Source organism: Bombyx mandarina, chromosome 13 (genome assembly GCF_030267445.1).
Source record: "Bombyx mandarina strain Sakado chromosome 13, ASM3026744v2".
Lineage (NCBI taxonomy): Eukaryota > Metazoa > Arthropoda > Insecta > Lepidoptera > Bombycidae > Bombyx > Bombyx mandarina.
The window spans coordinates 1,787,516-1,807,177 of record NC_143220.1 but is presented as its reverse complement, the minus strand read 5'-3'; the positions used below and the strand labels follow the sequence as shown (position 1 = coordinate 1,807,177).

The 19,662-nt window shown below is 37.7% G+C and overlaps 1 protein-coding gene across 2 annotated transcripts; it reads right to left on the bottom strand.

Moving 5' to 3' along the window:
* Positions 1-5,533: 5,533 nt before the first annotated feature.
* Positions 5,534-14,822, bottom strand: LOC114245283 (cytochrome P450 4g15-like). 2 transcript variants are annotated; one of them, XM_089732262.1, is made up of 11 exons: positions 14,685-14,822; positions 14,107-14,318; positions 13,674-13,871; positions 12,765-12,947; positions 11,817-11,886; positions 11,090-11,216; positions 10,063-10,243; positions 9,756-9,868; positions 8,804-9,041; positions 6,804-6,989; positions 5,534-5,964 (listed from the first exon to the last, which is right to left on the bottom strand). In XM_089732262.1, exons 2-11 carry the CDS (start codon positions 14,312-14,314, stop codon positions 5,780-5,782), a joined length of 1,689 nt encoding a protein of 562 aa, XP_089588388.1. In that variant the 5' UTR covers positions 14,315-14,318; positions 14,685-14,822; the 3' UTR covers positions 5,534-5,779. The 2 variants fall into 2 exon arrangements, with proteins under 2 accessions (XP_089588388.1, XP_089588387.1); XM_089732261.1 differs by having other exon boundaries at positions 14,667-14,779.
* Positions 14,823-19,662: the final 4,840 nt, after the last annotated feature.

Sequence of the window (19,662 nt, the reverse complement as noted above, 5' to 3'; positions counted from 1 at the left end):
TAGGTCGTCGTGAAGATCTACCATTCTCACATGCCAGAATGTTTGGACCGCTCTCCTGCAGAAACGGGATTGAATAACTTGAAAAGTGCATATAAAACTTGCATTAGTCGAGACCGTAAAGTCATTCTATTTTTTTTATTTTTTTTTCTTCAGTCCGTGTGTCGAGGTCCCCGCGCCTAACGGAAGTGCGGGGTATGTGGGATTTCACGATCTGCAGATGTTGGGAGCAGACCGCGGGCCCAAGGAGTTTTAGTGCCCTACCGCACTAAACGAGTCCCCTGCACTCTTACACCCGACGTCCGATCTCCGTTCGGGGTCAGAACCCGATCAGACTTGGGGGGTTCCCGCGGTCAACACTACAACCAGACTCGCGGTGCCATCCCGAGAATGCCCGTCGTCGAGGCAATACTCGACGACCAACGACGCCGGACCTACCAGGCCGCCCGGGTAAATACCACTGGTGTTCCAGGATACCCTGCTGGACCAGAACCAGCCTGATGGGTCGTAACGCGATACACCGTCGACCGGGTAATCTATTACAGCGTGAGTTAACCTTTGCGCTGTACTTACTGTGGTTTTCAAAAAATTCGAATTTTAGCGATACGATTAGACGAATATGAATTTTATAACATAATTTATCAAAAATAATTCTGAATTTGACAGTCTTACTTAGTATTACACAAATAAAAATTTAAGTACTGAATAACAAAATAAGTTTTAAATACATAGCCTAGAATTCGTGAGGATACGTGAGTAGTATTATAGATACAACTGTTATATATCCAAGCACAGACAAAAACAATCATTCAATTTTTATAATATGAATTTTAATCTTATTATTAGATGCATGTGACTAGGAGATGTATGGATTGTAGTGCAAGGTAGAAGGGGAAGAGGTCGACCGAAGAAGACATGGATGGAGTGTGTGAATGACGATATGAAAGAGAGAGGAGTGAGTGTTGAGATGACGGCTGATAGAAGCGTATAGGAGAGAAAAATGAGCAATGACGACCTCACCTTTTTTAAGAAATTTTTTATCGCATCGATGGTTGGATGAGCTCACAGCTCACCTGGTGTTAAATGGTTACCGGAGCCCATAGACATTCACAACGCCACCCACCTTGAGATATGAGTTCTAAGGTCTCAGTATAGTTACAACGGCTGCCCACCCTTCAAGCCGAAACGCATTACTGCTTCACGGCAGAAATAGGCAGGGTACCACCGCCCTGACTCACAACAGGTTCTACCACCAGTAAAACCTGTCTCAAGCCAAGAAATTGTCCAAACTTTGAAATAGTAGAGGTCTGTTGGCGTAAGCTCTGGTGAGTACAGTGAATTACGGTGACGGTGACAGTGAATGACTAGCTTGTAGCTTAAAGTCTGTTTGTTGTGCCATATGAGGTCGAGTGTTGCAGTGTACAAACAGCGAGGATGAGCGATTAACCAAAGCTGGCTGGAGATTCGCGAGCTTCTCCATCACTCTTATCAGTACCTCACATCCGCAGCAATGCTGGTACCATTTCGTAAATAACAGTGGCTAATTATACCGGCACTAGACAATGAAACAGTGACTATGAATTTTTAAAGTTTTCGTTTGGGCCATTGTTTAGGTACCAGGGTCCAATCAACGTGATAACCACATACGATTATCAAAAGATGTTCATTTTTTTATCGCAAGTGACAATTCTGTTCAAAATCCTTTCATTTCTGGGTCTATTAAGCCAAGTAAGGTATACCATAATGCGTTTGTCGCGCTGGTTGTAGTTCAGTTCGTGCGGCACGCACTTATCAAACTTTTTACCTTACCAGTTCGATGCAAATGGATCAATATCCTTTTGATTTTAACGTCTAAAGCAGCTGCTAACTTAGCAGACGTCGACTATAGCCTTTAATTCGTCGGCGACAACGGGGTTCAATTTTTCGATCAAGATTTTCATGTCGGAATCGTTCAAAGCGATAACAAGTTGTGCGTTTACTGGTGGTAGGACCTGTTGTGAGTCCGCGCGGGTAGGTACCACCGCCCCGCCTATTTCTGCCGTGAAGCAGTAATGCGTTTCGGTTTGAAGGGTGGGGCAGCCGTTGTAACTATACTGAGACCTTACAACTTATATCTCAAGGTGGGTGGCGCATTTACGTTGTAGATGTCTATGGGCTCCAGTAACCACTTAACACCAGGTGGGCTGTGAGCTCCTCCACCCATCTAAGCAATAAAAAAAAAAGCGTTCCTTTGTAACGTTCACTTCGTACATGTCGATAATGTTGTGAGCGTTTGTGCGGCATTGCTACTGCGACGGAACTTTTCTTCATTTATATTCAGTCGTATTTTTATCGTGTCCATATCGACACGATAAAGACACCAAAAATATACTAATATAGTGGAAAAAATCACTAATCATTAAACGAATGACTGAATTTGAAATTATAATTCCATATTTTTAAAATAGAACTCATTTAAATTTAGAATTTATTGCCAGCAATAGGTATGTACATAAATTCCTTTTGAAATGGCCAGCATTGTAAGATGGCAACTTTGTAGATAGGCAGATCAAGGACTTGGACTTTTTGGCGGGAACGCGAGGAGGAAGGAGGAAAGAGGAATCAATTTCATTTCATTTCATAATATCATTTTCATATACAAAAGTTCCGTATCATTAAAATTAACTTTACCTAAAGGTTTTAGTTACCAGGTCATAAAATCCCTTAAAAAAAAGATCAAGGACTTGCACTCCTTGATCTGTCTGCTATTGAATTTTTTCTAAGTTCGTCTACAACAATAAAATAACATCCCATTTTAAATTAAAGTATCCAGATGACAGTGTACGTTCAATTATTTAAAGAATCATTTATTTATTCATTAAGCCAGTCAAAAATTAAAATACCTTACCTTAAAGGTTAGGTTTTCTCTTAATAGCCACAACTTTTTAATCTAATAATATTTTATCATCGTTTCTGTTTATCGATCTAGTCGAGACGAAGTAAAAGCGGTGCTTAGTGGGGCGACTAAACTAATAATAGACACAGACGAAATATTATGTTAATGTTGTGGCGTGGAAATAGCTACACCAAGCGGACACAGGCGGTAAGGATATTTTGGCGAAGTGGTGAAGTTTCAAAAACACAGCCTGAATCAGAGAATACTAAACTCTTGACTCACATGATATTTTCCAAGTCCACATTCTCTCTAACAGTTGGCTTCCTTAATGGTTTTTCAACGGCGAACAGGAGGCGAGCACTTCACACCGTTAATTAAAAATTCTGATTTGATGCGATAGCGGTAGAAAAAAAACTGATTTAAAATACATTTCAATATTTTGTTATAGTTTGCACGTTGCGCGGAAAGAAGCGGGAAAACGAATGGTCCGTCTGTGGTTTCCAAATTTAAAATTATGTTCTTTAGTAATCCATATTTTTAAATTCCTACGTCTTTAAGGAGGATTCATTTAATCCCAAAGAGGCGGTGTCACAAACGTGTAAATTTTAAATGTATAATTTAACTGATTTGGAGATAAAAAGCTGCTAATCGAGTTAATATTTAATTAGTGACAGTAATGTTGAAAACTGTTTGTTACTTAATTATGAAATACCTACTAGTGGTCCCGCAGTAGTCGAAATTCGACTATAATGAATTGAAATTATAACTTTGAACATTATTATGGTTCTATTGTCAAAGACTATTACTTCTATAATAATAATAATATTAGTGTAGAGAGTTTTAAAAATTGCATTTGGCTCCATACCTACTTTGTGTAATGCAATCACAACGATTCGGTTCTCTTTATCACCCCACTCCATTTTAATATCGCAAAATATTGTACAATGTATTGGCGCCAAAATGAGAAAACTCAATGAGCAATCATATAAAAATGACAGATTCCAAATTGAAATGTAATATTTTGTTTATTTTTAATTGTAACAGTATTTATGGCCAGACTAAGTATATGGGCTCTAATACCTACTTACTTACTTACGGCCCTTGGTGGACCGTTTACTGGTATCTAATCTAAACAATAAAAAATAAGGTAGTTGTGAAATCCACTTTCTTAAGATGCACTGAGGTTTTCCTGATGAGGCTTGATTGAATATTTGGAAGAGAGTTTATTTGTATGAGAGACAGAACACCACACTCACGTAGATCATTATTGTCCGTATGCAAGTTTTGGAAAGTGTCACCCTATTACGAGCGATATAGAGGTAGGCAGCGGCTTGGCTCTGCCCCTGGTATTGCTGACGTCTATGAGCGACGGTAACCGCTTACAATTAAGGGGGCCGTATGCTTGTTTGCCTGCAAAGGCAATAAAAAAATTTACCGTGAAGTGCTTTTAAATACACTTCCCGATGAATTTGGGAAGCTTTTTTAGCACTGAGAATTCGGTGGAATTCAGATATTCAAAAAAATTTTTCATAAATTTTAGTTGCACCACAACCCTCTTTCATTTCGTACTGTTTTCCTTCCTTCCGCCTTTGCGAATACTTTCAGCTAAAGTCGAACAAAGCGCCTATAAAAACTTTAAAGGCAATATGGATTCTCGTTCTAATTCTTTAAAAAAGTAGGCGCTTGTATTTTTAAAAAATACAGTTTTAAGTATTTGTATATTGCTATGTGCTGGGGCTCGAATATGTGCTTTCATTGAAATACATATTAAGAGCCAATTTTTATTTTTAACCACTTAAGGTAGACTTCAATTATTGAAGTATTGCTTTCATTGAAATACATATTAAAAGTCAATTTGTATTTTTATCCGCTTAAGGTTGACTTCAATTATTGCATTTCACTTTTTTCACTTCAATTCAGGTGATCCCTTTGTTGTTTCGCTTCGTATACCTAGAACTGATTTATTTTGAAAAAGCGGCGCGAAACGATAACCCTGTCTTTCAGCTAGTTACATAACCAGGCGACGGGGCGACGCAATGCTGCCGTCGCCAGAAATAGGTCTCGTCCGATCCCTCGGATCCACTATTGGTGTTTAAAAGCTCTTTGAGCACCGGTCTCCGTCCGCAAACTAATCCATAGATACAAACCACTGAGCTTCTCACCAGATCTTCTCAGTTGGTCGCGATTCCGATCCGGTGGTCGATTCTGGGAACTGCTCTTTCTTGGGTCCGTGTTGGCACATTCTCTTGGGTTGAGCTCGTGAGCTCACTACCAGTTACAGCGTAGTTAGAATAGCCCCTTAGGCTAGCAGAGAATAGGTAGAGAAATAAAAAAGAACTGATTACTAATTGCCTTTTTGTCGTCTAGGCAACGCTTTTATAGTTGACATAATTATATCTGTAACTATATTGAGATCTTAGAACTTATATCTCAAGGTGTCAGGCGCATTTACGTTGTAGATGTCTATGGGCTCCAGTAACCACTTAACACCAGGTGGGCTGTGAGCTCGACCACCCATATAAGCAATAATAAAAAATAAAAAAATGATTGCATAACTAACTTTATCTGATAGTCAGCCCTTAGTATTTCAAAATAAAGTTTATAGCTAATCATTAAAATCATGATGTATTGATAATGAATTTTCATTAATAAAACACAAAGTTCAAAATTATATAACGGTTTTCATTTGTCCCACACCATTAGTAAAGTCGAAGAAGATTTTACATATACTTTAGTATTAATTAGTCACTATTAATTTATAGAGACTGGACTTGTAATTATAATTCATGTACTAAAACAAAATAATCAACATAAATATAATAATAAATAATCGGTGTATTTAAATAAATAATTGAATAAGTCACTATTATTCTTACTAAAGTATTATTGTTTTTGGAATTCACAGATTTAACGGGCGACGTTCGTTGGGACTCGTTTTCTAGGTTCAACCTTCATTTGGAAGCCTTCCGCTCTTTTCAAAATGATATCGCCTTGAAGCTTGAACTCATTTTCAGGTATTTCAGAAATAGTTCTGAAATTTCTCAGTATCGTAGATAGTAAGATTTTTAACTTCAATAAAGCGTATTTACGACCTGTAACAAATATATATTTACAACTAGCTGACCCGGCAGACTTCGTAGTGCCTCAATCGATAAATAAAAGACCTAAATTTTTGTATAAAATAAACTTAAAAAAAAGGAATCCGTCCGACGGGAGACACGTTAAAGGAAAAACAAAATTGCTTTTTTATTTAATTCCGAGCATTTTCATATTTATCTACATTTTAAACCTTCTCTGGACTTCCACGACTAATTCAAAACCAAAATTAGCCAAATCGGACCAGCCGTTTTTTAGTTTTAGCGAGACTATAGACCGGCAATTCATTTATATATATATATATATATATATATATATATACAAGAAAATGATGTCTATTAAAGGACATTTTTGGGAATTACTGTGCGCATGACACTCGATGTATGATCTATGGACTATGTTTTTTTTGTTGTTACTTAGATGAGTGGACTAGCTCACAGCTCATATACATCTTCAACGTAAATGCGCCACCTACCTTGAGATATAAGTTCTAAGGTCTCAGTATAGTTACAGCGGCTGCCGCGCCCTTCAATCCGAAACGCATTACTGCTTCACGGCAAAAATAGACAGGGTGGTGGTACCTACCCGCGCGGACTCACAAGAGGTCCTACCACCAGTAATTACGCAAATTATAATTTTGCGGGTTTGATTTTTATTACACTTTGGTATTCCTTCACCGTGGAAGTCAATCGTGAACATCTGTTGAGTAGGTACGTATTTCATTAGAAAAATTGGTACCCGCCTGAGATTCGAACACCGGTGCATCGTGTGTCGAGCCGTGTCTCTGTCTATGTAGAGTATTTTTACAAGACTATTATCGCTTGCAGATACTCACCAACACAACTCCTAGGTCCAGCGCTGAATGGTATATAGCTGTAATAATGTCTGTTCTGAGTGTTCTCCGGTAGGAAATTATCGGGGTTGAAAACTTCAGGGTCTTTATAATATTTCGGTTGACGATGCAACTTGAACGTTCCAATGACAACAGTTGTACCCGCTGGGATCACGTAGTTCTTGGTAGCTAAAACAAATTTCCCTCTAAATCTCAAAAAGTATTAAAGCAAGATAATTGTTGCTTCGTAAGGCAACTCATAATATAATTTATCTGGTCAGTTTCGAGCTCGAATCATAGATGATAGTAAAAAAAATCTAAATATGAAAGTATAATTTACAGACAGAAATACTAGTAAGATGTAATTTTTTATTTTGAACCAGTTTGTTCATTTAATAGACAGACAGCTAAAAGATTATCGATAATTAATGATTTGATATATTATTATAACATTTCTTTCTAATTTTAACGGCGAGTTCTTTTTTTTCTTAAACGTTTCTCATACGACTATTACCAAATACTAGCTTTAAATGTTTTGTTCCAAAGCATTTACTTCAAAGTATGTTATATCCGTAGGTAGCATTTACCCCATATAAAGAAGACATTTATGTAAATATTAATATTATTATTTTTTACTGCCGTATAGGCAGACGAGCATACGGCTCTCCTGATGGTGAATGGTTACGGTTGCTCATGGACGTCAGCAATGCCAGGGGCAGAGCCAAGCCGCTGCCTACCGTTTAATAATCTCTACAAGCCTCATTTAAAGAAAGACATGTTATAGCGCTCGGGAAACACTGTGGAGAGGAACTCATTCCAAAGCCCGATGGTGCGTGGCAAAAAATATCTCTGGAAATGCACTGTGGATGAATGCAGTGGCTCCAGGTAGTATGGATGTAGTCTACTCCGATGGCAGGCGGTGCGGTGGTAAAAACGAGATGATGGTATCATCTTAAACAATTCCAGAGAGCACTTCCCGTCGAACATATGGTACAAAATACAGAGGAAACCGAAGTCCCTCCGCAGACCCAGAGGTTCCAAGCGATCCGTGAGAATGGGATTATTGAGAATCCGAACAGCCCTCTTCTGTATGGAGTCAAATAGAAATAGCTGGTATTTGGGAGCCCCGGCCCAGAGGTGGGAGCAGTACTCCACGCGAGGCCGGACTTGTGGTTTGCAAAGCAAAACTCTTTGTCCAGGCATCATGTACCGCTTTGCTCTGTTGAGGACTCCTTGCATTTTTGACTCCAGCTTGGCTTTGCCCTCCAAATGACTCCGAAATTGGACATCGCTCGAAATTCTACCCCAAGTATCCCAATACTGTTGAAAGGTTGCTGGAATACTTGGAATTGCGGCACCATGAAAAAGGGGTCCTTCTTCGCAGTGAACGCACAAGCTTGTGTCTTCAACGGGTTGAATTGAACCAAATTCAATTCACTCCAGAGAGTTCTCTACTTCAGACACAAGTTATATCCGATAGAAGCCGATATATCCGAGAGCACTGAGCTGATCCAAACAGCTAGCGATCCATTTGCAGAGTCTCTCGGGGACTCTGTAAGATGGTAACTTAAATAGAAGTGCGCTATGCCAGACCCTGTCGAATGCCATCGCTATATAAAGGCTTACGGCCCACCTGTAATTAAGGTATACAAGAAGATCGCCAGCTGAGCGACCGTAACGGAAACCTTACTTTCGGTCACTGATCAACTGGCGATCCTCAAGATACTTCAGAAGTTGCGTATTTATTATTCGCTCCATCACTTTGGAAAGCAAGGAAGTTATCGCGATAGGCCTATAACTCGATGAGTCCGACCGGTCACCCTTCTTAGGGATAGAGTGAACATGGGCAGTCTTCAATGAAGACAGAACTCTGTTAATACTATACGAGAGGCGATACAAACGCGTTAGCGTAGGTGTCAGCTCAGGGGCTACTAGTAGGTTATATTGAAATACGTTTCGGTGCATGTGTTTAATAAAGCTACAATAAAGGTTTAATTACTCACAGATAGTAACATCACGATTTAATTTCCTTGCAATAACAGGCACTGGTGGATACAGCCTCAAAGATTCAAGAATCACTCTTTCCAAATATTTCATTTCTAAGGTGTCGGCGAATGTTGCAGGTCTATCGGAATCTCCAAAAATCTGGTAAAGCTCGTCATAAACTCTCGCTTGAACGTCTTGATGGATGCCCAAAAGACATAAAACGAAACTGGAACCAGCTGCCGTCGTATCGTGACCCTGAGAAATGATATCATGAGCGACAACTCTTGTTTTGTTGTCAAAAATAATAAATACACAATAATGAACTCATTACGCTAACTGCTATGAACAAAAATAATGGTTCATTTTAGTTTGACAAACAAAATGTTTTGCACGTTTTTAAATTTCTCACAGAGATTATATTTCGATAAAGTATAGCCCACTGAGTTTCTCGCCGGATCTTCTCAGTGGGTCGCGTTTCCGATCCGGTGGTAGATTGCTAGGGCCAGTGTTAGCAACACTCCGGTTTGAACCCCGTGAGTTCACCTACACGTCAAGGAGAAGCTGAAATAGCTTCTCAAGGCTATCAGCATAGGTAGGAAAACAAGAAAAAAAAAGATATAGTATTAAAAAGTGTGGGTTTTGTTAAATAGTTATAGAGAATATTTTTGACTACAATTGTAATATAATTAACAGATACGTGATACAATTGCCACTTTAAATGTTCCTACACGAAACCAGTAGCTACATGGGGAATTACTGTAATTGACGATGCCCATTGGGGCGGTCATTATCCGGTATCAATTTTGTTCAAATGCAATTAAGCTTTTAATTTTATGTCTCAAGGCAAATAGCAGTTTCAACTTCAGCTTATAAAAATTGCTTGTTGTCTGTCATAGCTAAGAATATAAAGACCCAATATATTTATGTTAAATAGCTTTCGTTAAATGTTACTTTAAAATGTGAATTTACCTCAAACATAATTGTATCTACTTCTTCCTTAATTTCATGATCAGATATCTTGTTTGTTCCATTTTGTGAAGATTCGATCATCAGGTCCAAAAATGCCAGTCGTTTCTTTTCACCTGTTGAATTAATTATATCAAATTATTCATAATAAAAAATTTACTTTTTCTTATGTGATATCATTACTAATTGCGTAGGCTTTAAATTTGAAATTATCCATAATTTTTTGGAAAAGTTTGTTTGGTTGTAAATTATTTAATCAGTAAATAGAAAACAATGAAGTTGTTACTTTTAATTATTATAAAATTCTTACCAACATCGTTTTCATCATTGAAATCAAGATCATCGCGATATCCTTTGAAAACGGTATCAGAAAGTGTTTTGGCATTATTTGCTAGAATTTCACCAGAATGATGAGTCAATTCTTCAAGTGTAGGCGGTATGATACCTTTAGCTTTATTTTCAAGGTACGTTTCTTTCTTGTTCTTGATGACCTTAATTTGAGGAGGAAATTAGGTTTATAAATCTTCACAACTATCGTAGCTATTGGGAAATTATTATTATTATTATTATTATTAAATTATTATAAACTTATATCACTCGAAGGTACTGGGCGTGTAACGTGAAAGATAGATAATGATGATTAATAATTAATAGGAATTTATAATAATTGGCTACAAACATTACAATATTTAAGTTCAGTAAGCTATTTCTTAATATGGATAGATTTTAGATTAGCTAATTTTTTTTTAAAAGTACTTGTCCCGCTGTTTCACCTGCGTGGTGTACTTTATATCAACTGCTCAGAAACCCGTGCTTAGCAGGTGGATGAAAAAACTTTCCGAAGTTTCAAACCATTTTCAATTTCATTTCAATTAAGATTGCTTTAAATGAATACGTGTGTATTTGTGAAAACTGAATAAAAATCCGAGATATACACGATAACACAAATAAATGCTGCTTTAGATCGATTTCATTATTGTTAGAAGAACATGCAATATTTTAGACAAAGTAATTCTATATAAAAAAAAAGGGAGCCGTCACGGGACGCCTGGCAGATGTGAAACATCGACATTATTTTGTAAAAGTAATATGCAGAAAAGAACAGATTGTAATAGGAACTAAATATGTCATAATGATAAAATAAAATATTACGAAAAAATCATTTGTTTTCAAGTAAAACACAGGTTATGTGTACTGTAGTAAACCACACTGTATACACTACGGAGTATACACGCGTCGCCACGTCATGCGTCGCCACGCCAGAAATCGGTTTTACGTACGGCTATAGATGTTTCACATCAAAAGTTAAAATTTTAGTATTAACTAGACAAACGCACTTTGTTAGTAAGTCCGTGAATAATGCCCAAAAGTTTTTTTTGTTGTTTAAAGAACGAAGTCAACTTGAAAACAATCTCGGATCGCATCCAAAATTTGTAGTGCCTCTGGTGGATGATATCGCACATTCTGAAATAAATATAACACTCGTAACTGATTTCATTTAAATTAATGATGCATGATTTTTACATTTCTATTATTGTGTGTTAATTTTTTAATTATTTTCATTGTCACTGATTATTGAATATTCTCGAACTAATTAATTATGAAAATCCAGAAATTGAGACAAACAAGCATTGGGGTCGGTTACTAATTTAAATTAGGTAGTTATTTCTACAAAAATTGGTGTTTAATTGGTTTAACCTTTTATTTCGTCTTATACCATTGTTTCGTAATTTTCGTATCGTATTTCGTACGTTTCGTAAGATACTCTCTTCTTATGGTTAAAGGAATTCTGACCGACCCTACTAAATAAATGGTCATCGGAGCCCACGGACACAATTGTGTGGATGGTGGCGTCTAATTTGTTGCGACACGATGTCAAAGTCTTAATTGCATCGGTGTAAAGTTCATCCTACTCCATAAATCGCAATACCTTGCTTTGCGGCAGAATCAGCCCTAGTTTGAATTTATATTTTTCCGATCATCACGATGCTTGAATCGTAAATGTTCTGCATCCAAATTTGGTTTACTGATAAATTTAAAATACTTTCTTCACAGCGTACTTACTTCATCACAGCCATTGCATAATCAAAGCCTGATTCATCCTGAGTCTTTCTTGAAATTCCCATTGCCGTTTCTGTAACCAACATTATACATTAAATGTGTAGATGTAGCGCCCGAGGATATTTATGGGCTCGGCGACCACGAGTCAGTTCGAAACTATATATTTGCTTATCATCTGTCCGTAGTTGTAGTGGATCAACTATGTCAATTAAATTGATACTGCACCCTCATGTATCAAGGTAGACATCGTCATCCACATTATGATGTCTATAGGCTTCAATTATAGTTTAATACCAAAATTAACCTGAGCTCCATAATTATTTTTTGTCGCCTTTGTATGCAGACAAGCTTACGGCCCACCTAATGGTAAGTTACCGACGCTCATGGACATCAACAATGCCAGGGGCAGAGCAAAGCTGCTGCCTTCCTAATTGGCATTTAACAGTTGAAAAAATTATGATTGAACAAATATAATAGATGTTTTATTGTCTAATTGGGCGAACAAACTCACGGTAGTCGCTAAACATGTGCGGTATAACAATATGCTTTACCGCTAATTATTTTTGCCAATCTTGTCTAATACCTTCAAAAAAAACCTAGTCCGCCATATTGGAACGTCGTCCATCTTGAATTTTAAATTATGACATAATCATCGTGTTTTACTAGTGTAGCCCTGTCATTTGATACCCATATTGAGGGGGTTTGAGGACAAATATGTAATCCGCCATTTTGTATCGGCGGCCATCTTAGATTTATAATGTTATTGATTTTATTATATTGTATTGTCATGTAAATTAAATGTGTATACCAAATTTCAGATCAATCTGACAACGGGAAGGTGCTTAAATTTCAATTTCTAATTTTGACCCAAATAAATAAACAAATATATTCCGTACGGGTCGAGCTAAAATAAAACCGTTTAAAAACCTCAGAATATACGTTTTGACTTACCTAATAAAATATCAACTGTGGTACCACTCATGTAATCATGTACGTCAAATGTTTTTCCGACTTCAGATTTCAACTTCTCTACCACGTTGTTACTATTTTGGTTGAAGATTCCAACAAATGACTTAAGAATGTTTATATGAAATGTCGGAGCGATCATTTTTCTGTGTGAACGCCATTTTGGACCTAAAATAATGTTTCGTTGTGCATGTAATGTTGCTTCCAAAATAATATTTCGTAGATTTATTGCAGAATTTTTATTAATTATTAAGAATAAAAACTGATCGAAAAATTTTATAGCTCCGATAAATAAATTTCTAAAATACTTTGCGACAATTCTCGGCCTTACACATTTAACAGAGAAGAAATCTCGTACCAATTTTTAGGTGATAGTCATAAACTGGCGCACTTTATAATTGTATTATTAAAGTAGTGATCATCAGTAGTCGACTGACCAACTGACACAGATTTTATGAAACCTGTGGTTTTTGAAAGGGACTTTTAAAAAAAGTTACATAATGAGACAGTACTCGTATCACGCTATCTCCTTCAATTATTCAAAACTATTCCTGTAGTAATTAAATGCATTCTGTTTCCCACGGTCAGGCGATGACTATTCATTGTATTGTTTTTTTCTTTCTTTTTTTATTGCTTAGATGGGTGGACAAGCTCACAGCCCGCCTGGTGTTAAGTGGTTACGAGAGCCCATAAGCATCTACGACGTAAATGCGCCAGCCACCTTGAGATATAAGTTCTGAGGTCTCAAGTATAGTTACAACGGCTTCCCGCCATTCAAGCCGCAACACATTACTGCTTCACGGCAGAAATAGGCGGACTCACAAGAGGTCCCACCACCAGTAATAAAAATAAAAATAAAATTCTAACTACATACTAAATACCACTCTTACATACCTGAACTGATAAGAAGTCCTTCACCAAGCCATGGCTTAAAGAACCTGTACTCGGTAGCTTTATCAATATGGACATGGCTGTTAAGGATTATTTCAATATCATCAGCGTCAGCTAGAAAAACGATCAACTTGGAGCCCAACCAAACGCGGATGACGTTGCCAAATGTTTGCGCATAGCCCAGAGCGAGGTTGACTAATTCTAGAACAAACGAGAAACTTGAAATTATTTGGAAAATACTTCTAAATATATAGTTGGTTTTATTTATGAAGCCCTTAATTAGGTAGCACATATGTATGCACTAATTACTCCATACCTATAGAATTTCAGGATGTATTTGTGAAAACAGTTGAAGAGGTGTATGATGTAGATTAAAAATAAAGTTTTGCTAAACTTGTTAATGGCCTCACATATAATAATAACGTACTGTACCTACCGTGGGGATTTTTCCTCATCAGAGTCAAAGCATTTCCGAAAATTGGAATTGGTGCCGGTCCAGGTAACAATTCAGCAAGTTTGTGCATATGTGAGTTCTGTTGCCATCTGTATAGAATCCATATTGCTGTGGTAAGTCCAAGTAGAGGATAAAATATCACGCGAGAATTAACGTGATATCCCTCGGTCTCATCCACCAAGCTCGTCATTTCACTAAAAGGGGATAAAATTATGATTTTAGTTTAATATTAAGGCTTTAGTGTGTTTACGTATTAATAGATTTATTAAGGTTTTAATGAAAAAAAAAAACTAATATTATCAGCTTGCTTAGGCAATTGTGTAGATTGGCATATTTTTAAGATTATGTTAATGTAATAAATACGTCAAGGTATAATAAGCACACGAATTACACAAATGCTTAAATTTATATCTTCACATGCTCTTTCTTCTTTTTCTTAGGTCGGTTATAGCTTCATGTCAATAAATGAATTAACTTCAATTTAAAAAAAAAAAAATTAGGTCCATTATTTTTACGATAAAAAAAAATGTAAAAATACGTACCTATTTTAAAATACGTACCTATCAGTTACAGGGGCACTTGTCTGATGCCCTCATAAAAGAATTATAAACAATTTTCACCAGCAACGCAAGTTTATATTGATCTTTGACATTTTATATCGTTAGCTCCTTATTAATAGTCAATTATTTTTAATTATGCACGTTAATTTGCTTATAGACTTTAATTTTAATTCATATAATTGAAGTATAGGGTGTTTTTAAAGGCGAAATTTTAAAATATCGTTGCGACATCTGTCTTTGTCCTAATAGGGGTTGGATCTATATGAATAGAAGTGAAAACTGTATCTGGTCTCAAAGCACAATCCTCGTTGTTTTATGGTTCCCAGCTATAATTTAGTACCTTTTTTTTATTGCTTAGATGGGTAGACGAGCTCACAGCCCACCTGGTGTTAAGTGCGTAATTTGCGTAATTACTGGTGGTAGGACGTCTTGTGAGTCCGCACGGGTAGGTACCACCACCTTGCCTATTTCTGCCGTGAAGCAGTAATGCGTTTCGGTTTGAAGGGCGGGGCAGCCGTTGTACTGTTAAAAATGAGACCTTACAACTTCTGAAGGTAGGTGGCGCATTTACGTTGTAGATATCTATGGGCTCCGGCAACAACTTAACACCAGGCGGGCCGTGAGCTCGTGAGCTCCACCCATCTATGCAATAAAAAAAACCAATGAAAAACCATCGGTACTGTTGCTGACATCCCATAGTTTCTCTCAAAAATAATAATATTAATTAATAATAATTTAACACCCGAATTGATCTGAAGGACAGTATCCTAAATCTAAAAATTGCCACTCTAACACGGAAAAGCATTTTAACTAATATATGTTTTGTGTTTCAACTACACAAAACAAAATAGGGCCCATTTATATAAATAGAAATTTATAAGGTTTTTACGTGCCTAGCATAACTGGCTGCAGTGACAGTCCCTTCGACACAACACAGTTAGACAAAATGTGTTCCAAGTATTGCGCTTAAAGCAAGACTAAATGACTAAGAATTTCAGGAATGGGTAATTTTAAGAACTTCGCTTTTTTTGTATACCCACTTGAGATTAACAAAAAAAAACGAAAAAAAAACAAAACATCATTATGGACTCGTAAGCATTGGCATTAGAAGCGTTGGTGCTTCAATTGGCTAATGATTAGTACATGAGTTCTTTATAAGCACGTTTATAGACAAAGTTGTGGCGGGCATTATTTCGTTTTGAGTAGCGCTGGTAGCTTCAGGGGCTATTCCAGCTACGCGCCGATCAATACGTGAGCTAACGCACTCAACTTGAAAGAGTTTTCTAACACTAGCTATAGGAAGAGCAGCTAAGCTGATAGCCTTGAGTGACTATTTCAGCGTAACCTTAACTAGGAGGTGAGCTCACGAAGCTCAAACCGGAGTGATGCTAACACTGACCCTAGCAAGAGCAGTGCTTCGCAGAATCCACTACCGAAATATGGGTTAATTCGCTCGTCGAGCTCTTCGTCGCAAGCGACAAGTTCGACGAGGGACGGTGACCGGTGCTTGTGGTGCCTAAAAGCACCGTTAATGGATCGGGAGGATCCGTAATGACGTGTTTTGAGCGACGAGGACTATTTACCATTCGGTCTACAGGATCGGGTATGTAGTTTCCAGCGGCTACGACAAGCGGGTTATCATGTCGTGCCGTCTTCTCAAAGTGGCGCAATGATGACGACTGTAGATACTTACTGACTGAGTCAAGTTCCAGGTCATCGTGGAGATCCACGTTCCTGAGGAACCATGGTGCTCTGACGGCTGTCCTCGGGATTGAATAACCTGAAGGGGTTTCAAGATAATGCGGGCCGCGTAAGCGAACAGTACGCTTGCATATGCCACGAGAAGAGCAGTGCTTGGTAGAATCTACTACCGGATCAAAATCGCGATCCACTGAGAAGATCCGGCGAGAAACTCAGTGGGTTGTGTGTATGAGTTAATTTGCTCGTCGAAATATGTAAGTGGGTTATCATGTCGCGTGGCTTTGTCGAAGTACCTCTATATTACAAGCTAGACAATGCTTGATATACCATTTTTTGAAATACCCAAATACTATGTATACAGGAATCGTATTAAATGCCAGTAAACATTTTATAAGTTGTTATCATGGTGGCTCATTCAATGCCTGGAACTTTCTTTCGTATCATAATGTACTATTTGCCGATTTTTCTGGAGCTTTGAAAAGTTGAAGGAAGAAGTATTTCAGTTGTAATTTAAAAGTTTTGATCGATATAATGAATTAATAATGTGAAGTCATTTTCCACAATAAACATATCAGCATTCGTTAGATAATATCAAAACAACAATAGTTAAAGTTTTTGAAACGTCAAAAATTCTAAAATGAAAATAATAAACGCAATGATCAAGGCCTAAAAGGAGTAGATTAATTCATGTTTACTTAAGGTAGCGGCTCCGTTTTTTTTTTCTATTAAGAAGTTCGTAATAAGTTGTTGCTCACAATTGGGAGCTGCGTCCGACATTGAATTATAATATACTGGTGTGTTGTGACCATCGCTAATAACCATCAGCTTGTTTTCAAAATCATTACATATGAAACGCTGAGGGTTCTTTTAAGTGTCGTTTGGAGAAAGACGTATCATAACGCTCACGAAAGGCTCCGTCTGTACCTCGTACCTGTAGTTGTGCATGAACTTTATGAACTTGAATAACTGAACATGAATGAATTCGTAATGAATAAACTTAAATAGTTATCAAAGGTATATCAAATAATTTATTTGATTTTTGATTAAACTATTCATTAATGTTGAATTATCAAGTATGGAAATCCACCAAGAATGCTTGAACCAAAGGTACAAAAACAAATTTGTCGACACAATGAAGTATTTTATTTATTTATTGGTTTGATGGGTGGATGAGCTCACAGGCCACCTGATGTTAAGTGGTCACTGGAGCTCATAAACATCTACAACGTAAATACGCCATCCACCTTGAGTTAAAAGTTCTAAGGTCTCAGTAGAGTTACAACGGCCTTTTAAATCGAAACGCATTGCTGCTCCACGGCAGAAATGGGTGGAGTGGTGGTTGGTACCTATCCGTGCGGACTCACAAGAGGTCCTACCACCAATGAATAGGTAAGTCAATAAAACGTTAAAAAAGTGTTAACTACTTCAACAGAGTGAGATCTTCTGTTTCTTTTTGCACGGAGAATGCTCCGAGAAAGTTTAGGAGGATTCAGTGGACGCTATTATTCCATCGTAATAGCTGACTGAATCAATAAATTCCGTAACGAAAATAAAACCTAACACCCCCCACTCCTACCATGTAGCTCGCGTTCAATACATTCTCACGTTGCGCTTGTGTAGTGTTTGTGAATAAGCGCGCGGCGTGACGTCGCACTGCATGCGAATCATGAAAAGTCTGCCCATCTCTCTCTCGCGTGGTCTATCTTATGAGTGTGAAGGGGACAGTTAATGTTTTGCTTTTGTTAATGTTTATAAATATAGCGTGGTCTTATTTTATTATTGTTTTAACATTAAATTATTACGGTCTAATTACAATTGCATAAGTTGATAAAAAATTCTATGCAATAGCTTTACCGCGGCAGTTCCCGAGTGCCACACGTGTTTTTTTAACTTAGATTTAGTGAAATCTTCATTAATCAAAACTTTTCTAAATAGTTTAAATGTGTGTACAATTGAGACATAGAGCACATGTAACAAGGTGGATGATGATTGGCGTAGTAGTTAACTTCTGTTGGCTTCGGCAACCACTTGAAACCAGGTGACTGTCGATCCAGTTGCAGCTAGCTTGAGGGCTTAAATAATGTACTGGACTATTTTTGGTACATTATTTGTTCAGTTTTCACGCATCGTCGACTTAATTAGAAAAAAAATTATGGCGTAAGGTCATATTTTTATTTTCATTTAATTATTTACTTTAATGTAGTAGAATTTTATATTATTTTAATTGATAATATGCGCGATGTGGTCTATGTATTAATCCGGGCATATACGTACCTAACAATTGTTCACGATTGACTTCCATGGTGAAGGAATAAGATCGTGTAATAAAAATCAAACCCGCAAAATTATAATTTGCGTAATTACTGGTGGTAGGACCTCTTGTGAGTCCGCACGGGTAGGTACCACCACCCTGCCAATTTCCGCCGTGAAGCAGTAATGCATTTCGGTTTGAAGGGTAGGGCAGCCGTTGTAACTATACTTGAGACCTTAGAACTTATATCTCAAGGTGGGTGGTGCATTTACGTTGTGGATGTCTATGGGCTCCAGTAACCACTTAACACCAGGTGGGCGGTGAGCTCGTCCACCCGTATAAGCAATAAAAAAAAATCCGGTGCATTCGTTTAAAGCGATGCACCAGTATTCTAATCCCGCAGGCGGGTACCAATTTTTCTATTGAAATACGTACCTAACAATTGTTCACGATTGACTTCCATGGTGAAGGAATAAGATCGTGTAATAAAAATCAAACCCGCAAAATTATAATTTGCGTAATTACTGGTGGTAGGACCTCTTGTGAGTCCGCACGGGTAGGTACCACCACCCTGCCAATTTCTGCCGTGAAGCAGTAATGCGTTTCGGTTTGAAGGGTGGGGAAGCCGTTGAAACTATACTGAGACCTTAGAACTCATATCTCAAGGGGGGGTGGCAGCATTTACGTTGTAGGCTCCAGTGACCACTTAACGCTAGGTGGGCTGTGAGCTCGTCCAACGACCTAGCAATAAAAAAATAAAAAGTCCTAATGATTAGCAAGTTGTAGTGGCAATGGGCTGGACATACGTGTCGCAGAACTGGTAGTTGCGTGGATCAGCTGCGTTCTGGATTGAAGACCATATAGCGGTAAGCACAGCGTAGTACGTCCCATTGCCCGGTGGACCGATAACTTGCTGCGATATGTGGGAAGATATTGGATAAGGAAGGCGCAGGACCGTTCATTGTGGCGGACTATGGACGAGCCTACATCCAGCAGTGGAGAGATACAGGCTGATGATAATAAACG